A 15,636-nucleotide genomic window follows, 5' to 3' on the forward strand; every position below is an offset into this window, starting at 1 on the left:
CCAATGCTTCGCCATTTGACAGCAGATTGTGGACTTTGAAAGACAAGGCCATCTAACCCCCCCCCCCCTCCTGTCTCAGTTTCCTCGAACCTTATAACCCAGCCCCCTCCCCTTCCTCGTCCATTTTTCCATCTTTCTTTCTCTCTTAGATCCCAGCTTTTTCCTTCATCTTCCTCAATCCCCTCCTCTCTTTCCCGTCTCAGATTTTCTCCTTCAGACTAATGAGAGGAGTGAGGATGACACTTATTCTCAGAAGATGAATGATCCCTCGGTGGAATCAGAGAAGGGAAGAGAGTGGAAAAAAAACACCAACACATTAAGGCCCTTAATTGCCCCACCCCTCAAAGAAAGTCAAATTAACATTTAGATGTGCAGTAATTGTTTTGCATGTATCAGTACTGTTCGCTGCCTGCGTGTGTGTGTGGCTACCAGAGTGGAGACGGTAATGAGAGACACACCGAGGAACCACTGGAGTGTGACGGCAGGACAGAGACGGCGTCGTGCTGTGCTGATCACACACTTGTCGGCTCAGACTAAATGCCCTCTCCTGGCTGCTGCTTTAATGACATACATCTTATTAAGTCACACCAACCTCTCACATACTTTTTAAAGGAAATATCTCTCATTTCTATTGAAAATCTGCCACATTAATTGTTTTGTTTCTTGTTTTGTGTTTTTTGGAGACTAAGAAAGCATTTTTGATTTTATATTACGTTACCCCCGCCCTCCACACACACACATCCTCTGGCACCTAACAGAATCTGTTTAGTGTACTTGAGCAGAGAGTGTGTTTAGTAAATATTTAAGGGCCTTGTTCCTACATCCCCACCCGCTGTTCGTTACGCGCCATCTTTTATTCATAAATACCAGCCTCAAATTAGTTTTCACCGAATTCTGAAATATGACTGTAATTAAGTGTGTTTTCTCCCCACTCTGCGCAAGCACAAGAGGTCTTTATTAATTAATAAGGGGGTCTATTCATTATTCATGAGCTGAGACAAACGCGTAAATGCCTCGGCACCCATAAAAGGCAAGTTTGGTGAGGTGAGAGACAAAGTCCACGTTGGACTGTAGGGAAGGAAAGAGGAGTGATGAATAAGGAGAAGGAAGCGAGTCTGTGAGCCTCACGGGTGACTCAGGCAAGCACCATATTGTCTACACCCTCCTCTCCTCCTATACAGTATGTTGACTGGGTGTGGCGCAGCATACAAAAACTGCTGTAGTGCACTGTAACATCTGTACTGTACGTTGTGAAGGAGGACGCTTACAAGTACCCCTTCAAGAGACTCGATCGGTGTATGCGGGTGGTGTACATAGTTGTGTTTGAGTGTGTGGGAGGTCGCTCAAGTTTACAAGCCACATATGATGTTAATAATTAATGCCGAAGCCTGATTAGGGCACCTTTGAAAGTTTATCTGTGCGCCCAGTGAGACAACTTTTCTCCTCTCCTTGATGGACAAGCAGTAACAGCACGAGCAGACTCACATTAGAGCTGCGATATTTCTCCCTTTTTATGTTTTCGACCTCAGTCACACCGCAGTTGTTTTTCATCCGTGTATTATGTGGGGAAAATGTAGGTTATATTGTAGAAGTGGGGAGTTACGGCTTTTACTGGCCATCTAAAACTGTAGTGTTGTTGTGCAGAAGTTTCCTAACTGGACTGAGCTTCAAAGGGCTCTAAAACGTATATATTTTCCCCACAACTCATTTCAAGGTCTCTCTGAAAATTGCAGCTTTTTTTCAGACCCAGTGATCTTTGCGCCTCATTCTCCCTCCTGATTTATGAGCTTGTATTTTTTTTTCACGTTTTATTATATCTGTCTTCTCCTAAGCTTTTAAATAAACAACATACCAAACGTTTTTCTTTTACTGTTTTTACTACGATTAGTACTACTACAACAGCAGCTGTGGTATTTTTTTTGTGGTTATTATTTTTTGAATGAACAAGGTTTCTGTACAGCTTGTTCAGCGTGCTCGCAGTGTCATTCTGCTGTCACAGATTACAGTGGATCTCATTCTACAGGACAGTAGAGCATGTCTCAGTATCTGTGTAAAATATCTCAGTGCACTCTGAACAATTTCACCCTCTTAGGTTTTTAAAGATTCTCCATTTTCATATGAATAAGGCATTTTATGGCCACCTGAAGGAAATTCATATTCCATTCTCTATGAATGACACGCTGCATACAGCTAGATTTACACGGACATGCAAGGAATGCAGTGTGTCAGTGCGAGGAATGATGATATTGGATATTGTATAACCCATGCTCTATTTTTACTGTAATGGTACTGTTTGGTACTGTTTGTCTGTTTGCTCAGCAATGCCTTTTCACTTGTTTATCATTTCTGTCAATATAAATATATAAATGCATCTATCTGATTTCTTTACCTTCAAAATCACACCATAATGAATATTGAATTGAATATTAGAGGAAATAAGTAAACTTTTCATCTTTTTTTTGTTTTATTTTTAAATAATGATTTTCTCTCCTTCTCTGTTTCTCCTGTCTTTCCTTTTGCTTTTTCTCAGCGCCACGGCAACATATCGAGGACAGATCCTTTTCAAAGACACGCTGGCCCAGCAGCTCTGTGAGCAAGGAGGTGAGTATCAGGGATGTTGCATGCATACCTCTCTTTGCAAACACATGCATAATGAATGCGTGGGCTCTTACAGATATATTTTCTATCTGTGCATAGTACTATATGTTACATGTGCACCAACTTATATGCATAATGCTCCTCTGTCTCACTTCCTACTACTGTCTGTCAAATTGTACGCATATATTATCAAAATATGGCAAAGCAGTTGATGCGCTGCTTCTTCATGACTGTGCCATTGCAGCACTTCCTGGCTTTCTTTCTGCCTAATGATGCAGCCAGAGTCAGAGATATTCGGGTGTCCTATGTTGCCAGCTTAATTTCAGCTTATGCTAAACTCAGTACCCCCCACCCCCCACCCCCCCTCCCCTCTCTCTCTCTATGTAGGAGATTTATGCTTTATGGCCAACACATCTTACATCCACTTTCTGTGACAGCCTTAAGTAGCTATTGACAGACAGTGCAGTCCCACTCTGCACGCTGAGTGTGTATAATTGCTTGTTTACAGGAAAGAAGCCTCCCTCCTCCTCACTCAAGAGCTCCTCCTTTTGGATCAAAATTGGACTTTAATGCTGAAAGTAGAGACGTACAGTAACTGCAGTCGAGGGTGTTTTTGCTAACTGTTTCAGAGTAAGAATTTGAGCTGCATGCTGAATACTTACAGGAGAACTTGGTCTTTATTAGATTAAAAGTAATCGTTGTACTTGGTCTCCGAGGGCTCTTTATTACAAGTGCACATCCCAGTAGGGATGCAGCACATGCCAAGCAGAGAGTGTTCAAATTCATGCCTTCGTGCCACTTGGAAGAGATGAGGCACAGAGCCCAGTCAGCCCAGTCAGCCCAGTCAGGCCTGGAAGAGCGACAGAGAGAAAGAGCGACAAGGCTCCTCTCCTTTGTCTCCTTGCCCGAGAGCTCATCCTTTCACTCCCAGTGACACACTGCCCCAGTCTTTTCCCTGTGCACATGAAATATCTACAGCCAACAACAGTCATTTACTTGTTTAGTGCCAAGGCCCCGCGGTATCACACTAACACACAGCTACTCACAGCAGACAAGCTGAAAAGCAGAGATTTAGACGTTACAAGGCCTTGGAGGACACAAGCTGTAAATGGAAATGGACAGAAAAACCAGCAGTCAGGTAACGCACTAAATGCAATCTTCAGGGAACGTGTACAGGTACGACAGGGAGAGAGGGAACCGAGATCGGATAGAGGATGGCAAAAGCGATGAGAGGTACAGGGGAGAGGTAGTCGAGGAATTGTAGGGCTATAAATTGAAGGTGTAGCTAAGATGTTTGGTGAAGGAAGATAAAAGGACAAAGATGTTGGAGATGACGAGACGATGTTGATGAAAAGCTTGAAGGTCATATATTCCAGATTTAAGTGTTGGGCAGAGAAGGAGAGGTAATTAAATGTCATCACCAAAAATAAAGAGTAGATTTGAATGGTTGTCCGACCTTGTTGCAGGCTAATTGACAGCTAATGGGGCATCACTCATTGTGATGCTGCACTAATCCCGAAAATCTGAATTATAAATGAGAAATGAATCTGGCACGGGCAACAAAAGTCAAAAGGAGACAAGGAGAGAAATGAGGGAATAAGTGAGCTTCTGATTATTTTCTTTACATGAAATGATTGAAGCTGATTTTATACAGCTATAAATGCAGCCATATAAACTGCATTTATGTAGTGATTAGTGATTTTCTCTCAAAGTGCTTTTACACCCACATAAACACATTCATCGTTTTTTATTTTTTGTCCATACGGCTCGCTCCATTACACATACACTCAAACACCGGTGTCATTTTGGTGTTCAGTGTCTTGCCCAAGGACATTTTCTGAGCCACGGGACACTTCCTGAGCCACAACCACCCCCGCTTTCGTCTCCTTTGGGTTGTCCTAACGCCGACGAGCATCATTTTTCTCTTCACCACTGACCTAACTCACAGCCAGTCAGATTCTGTTCCCCTTTACAGACCAAAACCTGCCACTTCAAAAGAGCTGTATACCTTTAAACACACACACAACTGCAAGGTTCAGACATTAAAATGAAACTTGAGAACTACTTTGACCTCACATAAACCGTGTGGTTATAGAACCAACGCTGTTTAACATACAAAGTATTATCATGCCAAAACCAAGTCAAAAAAACGCTGAGGAGACGTGGACATAAATCATGGTTACTGTCTCATTTTCCCCAACAAAATCCGAGTTACCAGCAGGTAAGAGAACCGCCTCTAGATTTTTCCTTTCTGCCAGAACCAGAGGTTATTTCTCTGTTTTCAGTGGCAAAGAAAGTGCAGGGGTGTGTGTGCGTTTGTGAGCAAAGTTACTGCAAATCTCCACATTAGCATTCAAAGTGAAATAAAAGATATGGGGCCAGCTCAAGCCACTTTAGAAGTTCATATGCTTAAGACTCCAGCTTTGAAGAGCTGAAGAAATGAAAGCTATCTAAAACAGGGTTATGATCCACGGAGGAGGGGAAAGGAAGTTGAAAAAGAGAACGTAAGCATAGACGGAGCGAAGCGGAGGGCAGGCAATCAGAGCCGATCAGCTGGGGCGAAGACTTTAAGAACAAATGGACAGATTAGCTAAAGAGCTAGAAAAGAAGGTCAGAGTTTGAATTAGATGGCCAACACAGATAATTCAAATAAATTCTAATGTAAATATACGATTTAAGGATAAAGAACGGAGACGGGCGATATGAGCCTTAAACCCGAGGTGGAACGCCTGATCTCAGTAACAGAAAGCCCCCCAAAATAGCCTGCTAAGACATAAGCAAGGACTGGATTTGTGTGGGTGTGTGTTTGTGTACATGTGTGTAAAATAATCTGTCTAGCAGAGTTGGGGGATGCCTGGTCCCCGACACACTGCTCCCCCCTGTGCTTACAGCTCCTTTCTGCTGTGCCAGCACACTTCTCTACCCCATCCCTTCAATCTGCCTCCAATTCATTCCTCTAACATCCCTTCCAGTTTGCTTTGATCTACACCCCATTACTTTACCCCAACAACCTGCACGGGGGGGGGGGAATCCCCATATTTTGTTTTTATATGTGGATTCTGAAGTCGAGACGTAATGGGAGTCTGACAAATTCTGCTGCAACCAAATGAAATGCTCAGCATGGCGGAGTAGTTTGTGACACCAATCAGCACAGGCTCTTAGAGATGCTTTAAAGAATGATGTGGCAAAATTCAAATTACTCCTACAGCTTCAAATAACTGAAAGTATAAGAACAAATTGGGGGGGAGGCATCTAATGAGTGACCATAGAAAGACTTATTAGCGGCCAAGGTGGGGGATGAAGAAAGGTAGGGGAGGGCTACGAAAGGGTGCTCTCTGCTAAAGGGTGGAGTCATTGAGGGTGTTGAATAGCGCTGTAGGCCGTCCATTAGTTCTATCACCTGACAGCAGGGCCTGCAGTCCCTGCTTTCTGCACAGCATCCCCAAGTCGTCTCATTTCCAGCAAGAGAATAAATCAGATCTTTATGGGCCTGGCCAAGTGCACTGCACCCCAGATGGATTATTAAAGGGACATATAACTCAAAGAGGCCACTGCTCCCTAAGGGGTGCCTGATCACAACGCAACAGGGAAGGGACGGGTGGCCTAGCCTCTCCCACCTCCTCGCCACCCACCCAGTCTGCCAGCCAGCCTGCTTCCCTGGCTGAGTGCCATCTTGCTTGCCATTCCATATTGCTCAGTAGCACAAGAAATGTGAGACCTTGGTTGTTGGTTTGTCTCCCTCGCTTGGCCTGCTGACTCCCTCCTGTAGCCATGTTTTCCCATATTTCTGCTCTTATCTGTTCTTCTGAATTAAAAAAAAAATCTTTTTTCCAATTTTTGTTGTGTAGTTTTTGCTGGAATTACTTTCATTGCTAAACATTACCAACTGAGGGGGGATAACATGTTAAAGAATAATGCTTCTAACACACTGACAGGAACAAGAAGTCAAATAAGCCTCTCTTGTTTTATGATTTTTTTCCATTTTGGTGAAGAAGCATGTGTAGCGAAGAAAAACAAAGATAACGTGGGCACCGAGGTGTGAGTCTTACTTCTTTGGTGGTTCAGACCGTAGACCTGTGATTATTGTAATAACTCCAATTAGAGCTCACTCGGCCGCCCTGTTTTTGCTAAATGGACTGGAGTGGCTGCTATCTAACCTTGGAGAAGCGCCTCTTTTTAGTCACCGCAGATCAAAAACAACAGCTTCCTGCAACCTGGTGCGTTAGTAATTGCAACCACCAGTTAGACGAGAGCGACATGACTTCAAATGCACTTCGCGTCATCAAGGATGTGAGTCAGTCGAAAGGGGAAAAAGCGCAAATAAGATGAGAACAAGGGAGTTTGGAAGAGTGGATGCAGTTTACAGGGTGGGGAGAAAAGAGGAGCAAGAGGAGATTAGAGCTGGAAGACGAGGAGACGGAGGGGGAGAAGATTTAACGTGACTTGTGCCCCGCAATCTTTGTGCCAAGATGTCTGAGTCTGCCAAAGCTTATGCTCATTTAGTCCCCCATTGTAGCACCCCAACCCTGCTCATCAGCACCCATGTGCTTTGAGCACTGGTGCATTTTACTGAAATGGCACTCTTATTTGTTTCTTCTGTTTATTTGTGTGCACAAGTGTACATGTGTATTACAGAGAATATCAGAGAGGGTTGGGTCAGCTGTGGAAGGCAAAGTCATCTGTGTATGTGTGTGTGTGTCTCTGCATGCTTGTGTGTTTAAGCCCTGGCCAGGGAGATACAGGCATTAGCAGAGATGAGCTGCTAATAGAGGAGGGAGTAATTGAAGTCTTTAAGAAAGTGAGAGGGGATTAATCCAAGTGAAATGAGCACCACTGTCTGCTCTCGATGCGCAAAGGGTTAGGCAGGGAGAGACAGGACGGGTGCGGATGGAGGGGGGTGAGAAGGAAAGAGAGATTGTGATAGAAGAGAAGTGAGAGAGACAGCAGGAGAGTGTGATGAAGCAGGGAGAAAGAAAACTGTAAATGAGGCCTTTTTGGAAGCTTCAAGGGATTATCCACCCAAAAAAAAAATCTTCTGGGCCTTTCTCCAGCCAAATGGCCTCACTAGATAGACTGGAGGAGATTTAGAAGGGTTTGTTTAAGCACGCAAGAGAGGAGAAGACTATACAGAGCAGAATTATCCACCAACCAAGCGTTTGTGACTGTATGCCTGTTTGAGAGGATGGATTACGAGGAAATGAGTTTAAGTACGTGCTCTTTTCAGGTTGAATACGTAAGATCAGCACATGGCCGTGTAAACTGAGCACACAATCGTATGGATCATTTTTATTAGAGGTTAATAGGAATGTAAAGTAGATACAAGAAGCATGAAAGAGTCACACATGCTTGAACTGATGGCTTCTCTAAACATGTTCTGCATCAGCAGAGACCGGAGGATTAGAAAAGAACAAAATAAGATGGAGAAAGGGGGGAAACATAACCCTTTGATCTGCTTTTAATGGGCTGCATCACTAAGCTGGAGCTCTGGCCTTAGCTAAGCATCAGGGGCCACTAGAGCAGCAGCAGTGGTCACAGTCACTGAACCAGCTAGCTCTGTCACACAGGCCACTTAAACTTCTACAGTCAGCATGAAACTTTGCCACCACTGTATGAATCGCAAATCCACTTCTAAAAGCCCGTCATTTGGATCCAGTGGCGAGAAATGAGGGCAGCTAAAGAAAGTGAAAGCTGAGCTTAAAGTAAAGACGTTTCCAGAGCCATTACAATTGTAAGAACACTTTTTTGTATAATCCCTCATCTCTCGATTCAGGTTCCGTTGTTTATAAGGGGCTTTTAGGTGGGCTTTCTCGAATGCTTGAAAGAGTCTTAAGTAACTCAAAGTTAAACTTTGGAACAAATCCACGCTGTGCTATCTTAGACCATCTTATCAGGTGGACAGGCTCATCCTGGATGAGAATACAGCTGGTTATGTTTCATAAGTCAGGAGTAAGGTTGTCTTAAAACCCCCCCACCATCCCAGAGCAGAGTAAAATAGTGCAGCGGAATTGGTGAGATCAAAGCCTATTTGCAATTTAAAAGTAGAAATGAATCTCGCTAAGTTGCATGATAGCTTTGATCAACTTTGGAGATTTCCTTAACCTGATAAAATAAAGGTGTGCAAACGATTGCAGTTTGCACCAGTATCCTTTTTAATGCACGTCTGAGTTTATGCACAACTTTATTTGTCACTTCTTTCCTGTTTTTTATTAAAGCATGAGCACCAGTTAGTGAAACAAAGCTTCCATTAAGCTAATCTATCAAACCTTTCCTCAGTTTGATTTCTAAAGTTTTAAATCTCACTGTGTGTCTACGTATTTTGCCTCCATCTGTTTCAGCACAAAGGTCACATCAAGGCTTTGCGACTATTTTTTTAAGACCCATAGTTGATTCATTAAATCCTAACAGTCATGACTTCCCTCCATTCACCTCCCGCCTCTTCTCAGAGCTGCGTATATACCCCAGGAGAGATTGATGGTTGAGTGTCGAGTCTAGGCAGCGGCCACAGATTACAGCACACAGGGCGCCTCTGGGGAGGAAGGCGGTTAATTGCCATTGAACCATTAATCATAACAGCCCAGCCTTTCATTACTGAAAGGAATTAACATCAGTAGGCAAGAGACTGCAGCCATGGCTGACCAGGACACAGCGAAAGTTTGTTTCACTCAGAGATGATCGCTCAAGATTTGTCCATTTTCCTAGCTTCTTCTGACAAATACACACGTGTGGTCTGCGTGTTTAGTTTTGTCCATGATAAAAACTCATTAATACACCAATTCTTTAGCGCTTCACGATCAGTAAGCTTCTGCTAGATCCAGATGCAACATGATAACAGACATGCAGGTATAGCTTAGCAACACTCACTCTGCTCCTCTCTGTCTGTTTCAGCTCCAACCGAGTCCCCACTGAGACCGAGTCTTGGTCAGTCTGCATTCCACTTCTTGCTATTGTTTTTTAAACTAAAATTGATAATGAAAAGTATCGTACAGACGGTGTCTAACAGTGAGCATGTGCTTCATGTGTGTAGTGGAGCTTCATGGAAAACATGCTGTGCTGCGTGACGACTTTGACTCCAACCTACAAGGAGAGCTAGACCCCAGCATCTGGTAGGTTAAAAGGTTATGACTCCTCTTGTAATGTTGGGGTGCAGTCACTGTCACTACTTCTGCACTGCAGTTTGTCTAACAGCTCGGCTTCTCTTCTCTCCTCTCCTCTAGGTCTGAGTGTAGCAACTGTGAGGTTGGAGAGCAATGTGGCGTACTGATGCATGGCAGAGCGGTCACTTTCTGCGAGCCCTTCGGAGAGCGCGAGCTGGTAACTGCCATGTTTTACCACATTGCAGCCGCTGTACATTTTACGGCCAATTGATCACACATCCAAAGCAACCACACAGTCGCCACAACTACACTGACAGTAAATTACACCATGCTTGCTCTAACCACAGTTGAGTCTCATGTTTAAATTTGTATATTCCATGAACACTGTGCACACGCTGCTAACGTAGGAGATGCTTGATTGCGGTGAAGGAAGGGAAATTTACCTGACCTGGTTTTTCCTCTATGGGACTTAATTTCTGTGGGGATTAATTCAGGAGTAAGCAAGTACCAGATTTTGCAGTTTGTTTAACGTGTAAGTAAGAGCAACAGCATTTGTTAACATTTGTTAAGCATATGTTAACTGATGGTTAGATGAAATCAATTCAAATATGTTTTCTCAGTTTTTACCTTAGACAAAAACAACTAAAAGTGAACACTTCCAAATAAAACAGTCTTGTACATGCCTCTTGAAGCATCCTTAAGATGTGCAGGAACAGAAGTACAAAGTAGTTTTGGTGTATTTCATGATTTCTGTGTTCAAATTAAATTTTTGATGTCAACACACCACAAACATCCTCTTTAAATTCCTATTTAAAAGGCTGCTTACTACGACTGCTTGCTTCTAGTTATCTACCAGCAACCTGTTCAGGATGCTGAAGCACCTGTTTGGCATTTATCCTTTTGCTAAAACTTCTCTTGCAAACTGCAGCACAGCAACTGTTATACTCTGAACACACTATTGTACAGCAGAAAACAGCAGATGCGTTGGGACACAACAATCGTTTCCATGCTCTCTTCCTATCTTTATAAACTCGATTTCAGACTGTTTATTCAGTTGTAGGAGATTAAAGCCAGGCTTCAGCATAGAAGTATTTAGTGGCTCGTGATGCTATTTACTTCTCTGATAAGCATTTGCTTTGTTTGTCACTCTTCCAAATGTTTGATGCCGCTGCCTGGCAGCTCTTCTGTCAAGCGCAACAAGCGTGCGCAACCAGAAACACAGAAACATTTACACACAGTGACAAATAAAACAACATCAATAATGGCAGCATACATTCATGCGCACTCAAACAGACGTTTAAAAGATAAAGTGGTTTAAGGTCTCAAATGACACCAGTGTGATTACTCTTAAACTGCTAATCCAGCACAAAAGATTGAAGAATTCTATAATATATTTACAAAGCATAACTTAATGTAACTATTTATCCGCAATATCCTAAATTGCCTTGTGTATCCTCCCCAGACTACTGCACCTCTGAACACCAGCACTGCCTCAGTCCTGCAGTTTGCCCAGGGTGAGTATTAAATCTCCACATTGTAGACAATAACTACATTCAGACAGCTTATGTGTGGGATATTTATTTTAACCTTGGTAGCCCTGTGTTAACCAGTCATTGCAAGGATCCCAATGGCATCCTCAGGAAACAAGCATCTTTTCCACTGTTAGATGTCAGGAAGCCAGCCTGTACAAACTGTATTCGACCCCCTCCCCTCTCCCCCGTCACAATAATGAATGATTTACAATATTCTGGAAAGACACCCAGAAGGCCATGGCAGAGTTTTTAGAGGTGCTGTATTTTTCATGTCCATTACATGCATCCGCCAGTTCTCATGGGAACGTGACTAGGAGGAAATAAGAGTACATAATGTAGAGCATTCTGTCTGGCTGCACTCTTGCTTGAAGGTCCTCAGTATGAATTTGTGTTGCGTATTGAACAGTTCAGTAGAGCAGTACTGTGAAGTGGCAGCGGGTTAATGCATGGCTGTATTCAGCGGGGATGTAACAGCACGGCGCAACATTTTGGAGGCATGGACAATACACACCGTCGGTAAAGTGGGAGGAGGGGGAGAGGAGAGGAAAGGTAGGGATGCTGTGGGGGTTACCTGTCTCCCTCCATTAGTAGCCTTTGACCCTCCCTAATCCCGCAGCACCCACACGACACCATATTTTAAAGCGGTCCAATCCCTCTCTGACTCTGCAAATAGAAATGCGCAGCAATAATGACACACACATACACGCACGCACACAGATGAACAGTTTCTGGCTGGAGTTTGTACTGTCGTCATTCTGTGACTTCTCCAGTCATTTCTGCCCAGCCCCGTCATTCAGCTTCCTGATGTCACTGAGCCCTGTTAAGCTGCTGATCAGTTAGTTCCACCATGACATCATTTAGACATTATTTTCCATTAATGGAGGCGATGTGGGAGCAATCACTGGAAAGACAGCCATTGCGCATTGTGCAGCCTCACATGCAAAAGCTCATTGGCTGGCTGGAAACAGCTCAGCTGATGAAAAATAATAGCTAAACGGCACATTTTGGAGCTTCACCCTCAACACGAGTGTTGACGATCATATACGTGTGTCCTCTGCTGATGTTTCCTTCCTCAGGCTCAGGCTCCTGCCGCTTCAGTTACTCAGACCCCAGCATCACTGTGTCGTACAGCCTCAGTGGCAACACCAACGCCTCAGATGACTGGATCACACTGGAGAAGATCAGGTATTTTTCCTCCTTTTCTTCCTTGTTCCTCATCCCATCCCACAGTCCTTCCATCTGTTACAAACACCCGCCCTCTTATTTTCCCTTGTTCACACCTCCCCCTCTTAATTTGTCATCCCTCTCCTGTTTGCCTCGATGATCCACCTGTTTTTTAATCCCTCTCTCTCCCCGCCTCTCTCTGTTTTGTCAGCTTTCAAACATAAGTATAATGTAATAATAGACTTCTTAATACAGTATTTAGCAGCACTAAGTGGATGTTTTGCTTTCACGTAAACACTTCAACTCATTCTGAAAGCTTCTTTTTAAAGCTGCTGTGTCTCTCCTTATTTGGTTATTTCAGCTACTTTGAAACGATTGATGATTGTTATTTACTGTGTAAATATTGAACATCATTTCAAAACCACGACTTCCACATTTAGAAAGTCACCTGTTTTTCTATATTTTATTTTCCTCCAGAGCTCCTACCAACAGCAGCACCATCATCCACCTGCTTCCACTTCCACACTCCGCCAGAGCCGATGGAGTTCGTCTCCGCTGGTCTCAGGAGGCCCCCCAAGGCCCTGAAGGCTATGAGTCCTGCTGGGGGATGGACAATGTGCTTCTGGTCAACGCCGCCCACAGGACCCCCCTGATGGAGGAAAACTTGGATCCTCCAGACACCGCCAACTGGCTCTTCTTCCCTGGAGCTACTGTCAAGGTACACCAGTCAATCAATGCACACTCAAGGATTTTGTTTCCCAGTCATTCGCTTAGAAATGTGGTCAAATGCTCAGATAGATTAAGATTATCTTAGATATATTAAGCAAGAAACTACAACAACTCCAGTATGAAAGCAATAAATAAATGTAATCATGTGGTTGTATACGTGGCACAGCGTCCTATTTCTCATCTGTATTCTTATTGTCCAGCATGCCTGTCAGTCAGAAGGCAATGCCATGTATTTCCATGGTGGTGAGGAAACTGGACACAGCTTTGCCACCACCAGGGACATTGATCTGCACCGTGAGGAGGGACGGAGCTACTGGGAGGAAGACTTTGAGAGCCCACCGTTAAAGTAAGTCAAAGTAGCGAGTCATTTGATTTATACCTACCTTAAGAAGGAGTTTGATCCACTCCAATAAAGCTGAAACAGTAAACTGAACTTGACTTCCAGACCAGACTGTTCTGTGTCATTAAAGGATTAAAAATGTCCATTCCCCCTTTACTGAGTTATTTGATTTATATTTATCTTAATTTGGCATCTTTTTTTCTCCTGTTGTTTCTTTCAAAGGTAGAGAAACAAAGTGCTTTACATACAGCAACACAATCAAGGAAATGTCAAGTCAAGATGAATGAATAAATAAAGATTTTTTAAAAGCTTTTTTAAAGGATACTGAGAGAGACTTTACTGACAGGGAGTTTCATCCACCGCAATAAAGCTGAAGCAGTAAACTGAACTTGGCTTCGAGACCAGAGTCTTCGCTGTCATTAAAGGATTAAACTACAACGGAGCCAAACCACGAAGGGCTGAAAGAGAGTCAACAGAATCATAAATGGCTATCTTATGCACGATGTGATTGGATCAGAGGGACGGGATATTACCAGATAGATATTACTGTGTCTATGTATACACATAAATGCACTGACACCTGTCACTTGTCATATGTCAAGCGATTAAACATGCAGCGTGTCGCACAAGATCAAGTCAAGCATGGGGGCCGACACAGGTGAACGCCGTGCCTCTGACTGCTACAGAGATGGCAGACCATCTGTTCAGAGTAACACACACACACACACGCCGGACAGCAGAGAGCACTGTCTGAAGCGCTGCAAGAGGAAGAGAGATGAAAGGAGAGAGATGATAGATGGCGTTACTGCCAGGGAGTGATTAACAAGCTCCATGCACCGTGTCTGTCAGCATGTTTTTCCATTAATGAGAAGGACCGCAAACAGGAGTTTGCTTCTACAACCGCCCCGCACCTTCACACCTCCTTGCTGCATGCCAACATGCTGCACTGCATGCTAGCTCTCACCCATCAGGCGTCAGGCACTGAAACATGTGTGAAGTAGGCAGGGAGATTTTTTTCTTTTTTTCTTTATTCATTTTATTTTTTCACGTTGAAGGTACACTCGGCTCTGCTAAGTGTCATTTAACTTAACACTGGCAGTGACAAAGACACAGAAAGTAGGGAGTGACAGAGGGAAAGGGGAGAGGAGATAGCAGCCGGCTTCTGTCAGAACTAATGAGAGTCCTCTCTCTACTGTGCAGAAATATGTTTGTGCATGCATGTGTCAGTGCGTCCTGCTTGCCTCTACCAAGTGGCTTAAGCCATATTTCTGACACCGTGTGTTTGTTTAGTAGTTGTAACTCTTTCCTGAATTCAGCAAAACTCCATATTCACAAATTTTAGTCACTGCTTATTTTTCCTTAATAACTCTACTGCATAATGGTTAACACAGTTCAAGACTAGGAGGAGACACAAATCCCTGCGAGTCAGCAGAGGGTTGTGTCAGGAGGGGCATCCAGTGCCAAATCAAACATCTAAGCCCTTTGAGAGAAATAGAGCTGCCTTTTTGATGTAAACCTTTTGTGTTTAGATCAGTCTTTTTCTCACAAACCCTTCACTCCTTGTTGTTTTTCACTCAGCTGGGACATAGAGGGTGCCGTCTATGGGACCCAGTGTGGAGAGATTGAGTCGGGCTCAGCGCTAGTGTTTGACAGAGAGGGCCGGAGGCGAGTGTGCACCCCCTACCTCGACACCACGTCTTACGGAAACCTCCGCTTCTACTTTACCATGGGTATGGAAATCCTCCATCTGTATACTCTCTGTCTAGCTGTAAGTAAAACTGAGTCAGTTTTTATTTATGTAGCACCTTTCAAGATAAATACCGCAAAGTGCTTCACAAGAAGAACATCAAAACAGAAGCTTAAGCATCAAAACAAAAGTTACCCAGAAGCAAGTTTAAAAAGAGGAGTTTGTAGCTGCTTTTTAAAAGAGATCACAGAGTCCACAGAACTCAGGCTCAGAGGAAGAGAGCTCCAGAGTCTGTAGTTGCAGTTAATAAACCACGGTGTGCAAGTGTTTTGGCATGTCTATAAGCATAATAGGGCATGTTTGTGTGTAGGTGGTGTGGACTGTGAGCCGGGAGAATCCCATGAACACGACGTGATTCTGTTTGGACGGTCTGAAGGAAGGAGGGAGCGTGTGGTGCTCGACACCCTTCCGTACTCTTCCTACAGGGTGAGA

At 43.7% G+C, this 15,636-nt stretch overlaps 1 protein-coding gene across 4 annotated transcripts in view; it reads left to right on the top strand.

Annotated features, from left to right (window-relative positions):
* The window catches only part of reln (reelin), a 99,997-nt gene that overhangs the window by 53,276 nt on the left and 31,085 nt on the right, over positions 1–15,636 (top strand). For all 4 annotated transcript variants that reach the window (XM_013909571.1, XM_013909573.1, XM_013909572.1 and 1 more), the window contains exons 4-13: positions 2,531–2,601; positions 9,484–9,516; positions 9,623–9,701; positions 9,813–9,909; positions 11,155–11,206; positions 12,301–12,409; positions 12,866–13,106; positions 13,318–13,463; positions 15,036–15,187; positions 15,515–15,630. In XM_013909571.1, coding sequence (XP_013765025.1) covers positions 2,531–2,601; positions 9,484–9,516; positions 9,623–9,701; positions 9,813–9,909; positions 11,155–11,206; positions 12,301–12,409; positions 12,866–13,106; positions 13,318–13,463; positions 15,036–15,187; positions 15,515–15,630 — 1,096 coding nt within the window. The remainder of the gene's footprint in view (positions 1–2,530; positions 2,602–9,483; positions 9,517–9,622; positions 9,702–9,812; positions 9,910–11,154; positions 11,207–12,300; positions 12,410–12,865; positions 13,107–13,317; positions 13,464–15,035; positions 15,188–15,514; positions 15,631–15,636) is intronic.

Source organism: Pundamilia nyererei, unplaced genomic scaffold (genome assembly GCF_000239375.1).
Source record: "Pundamilia nyererei isolate P.nyererei 1_Seehausen unplaced genomic scaffold, PunNye1.0 scaffold00027, whole genome shotgun sequence".
In the NCBI taxonomy this organism is placed as follows: domain Eukaryota; kingdom Metazoa; phylum Chordata; class Actinopteri; order Cichliformes; family Cichlidae; genus Pundamilia; species Pundamilia nyererei.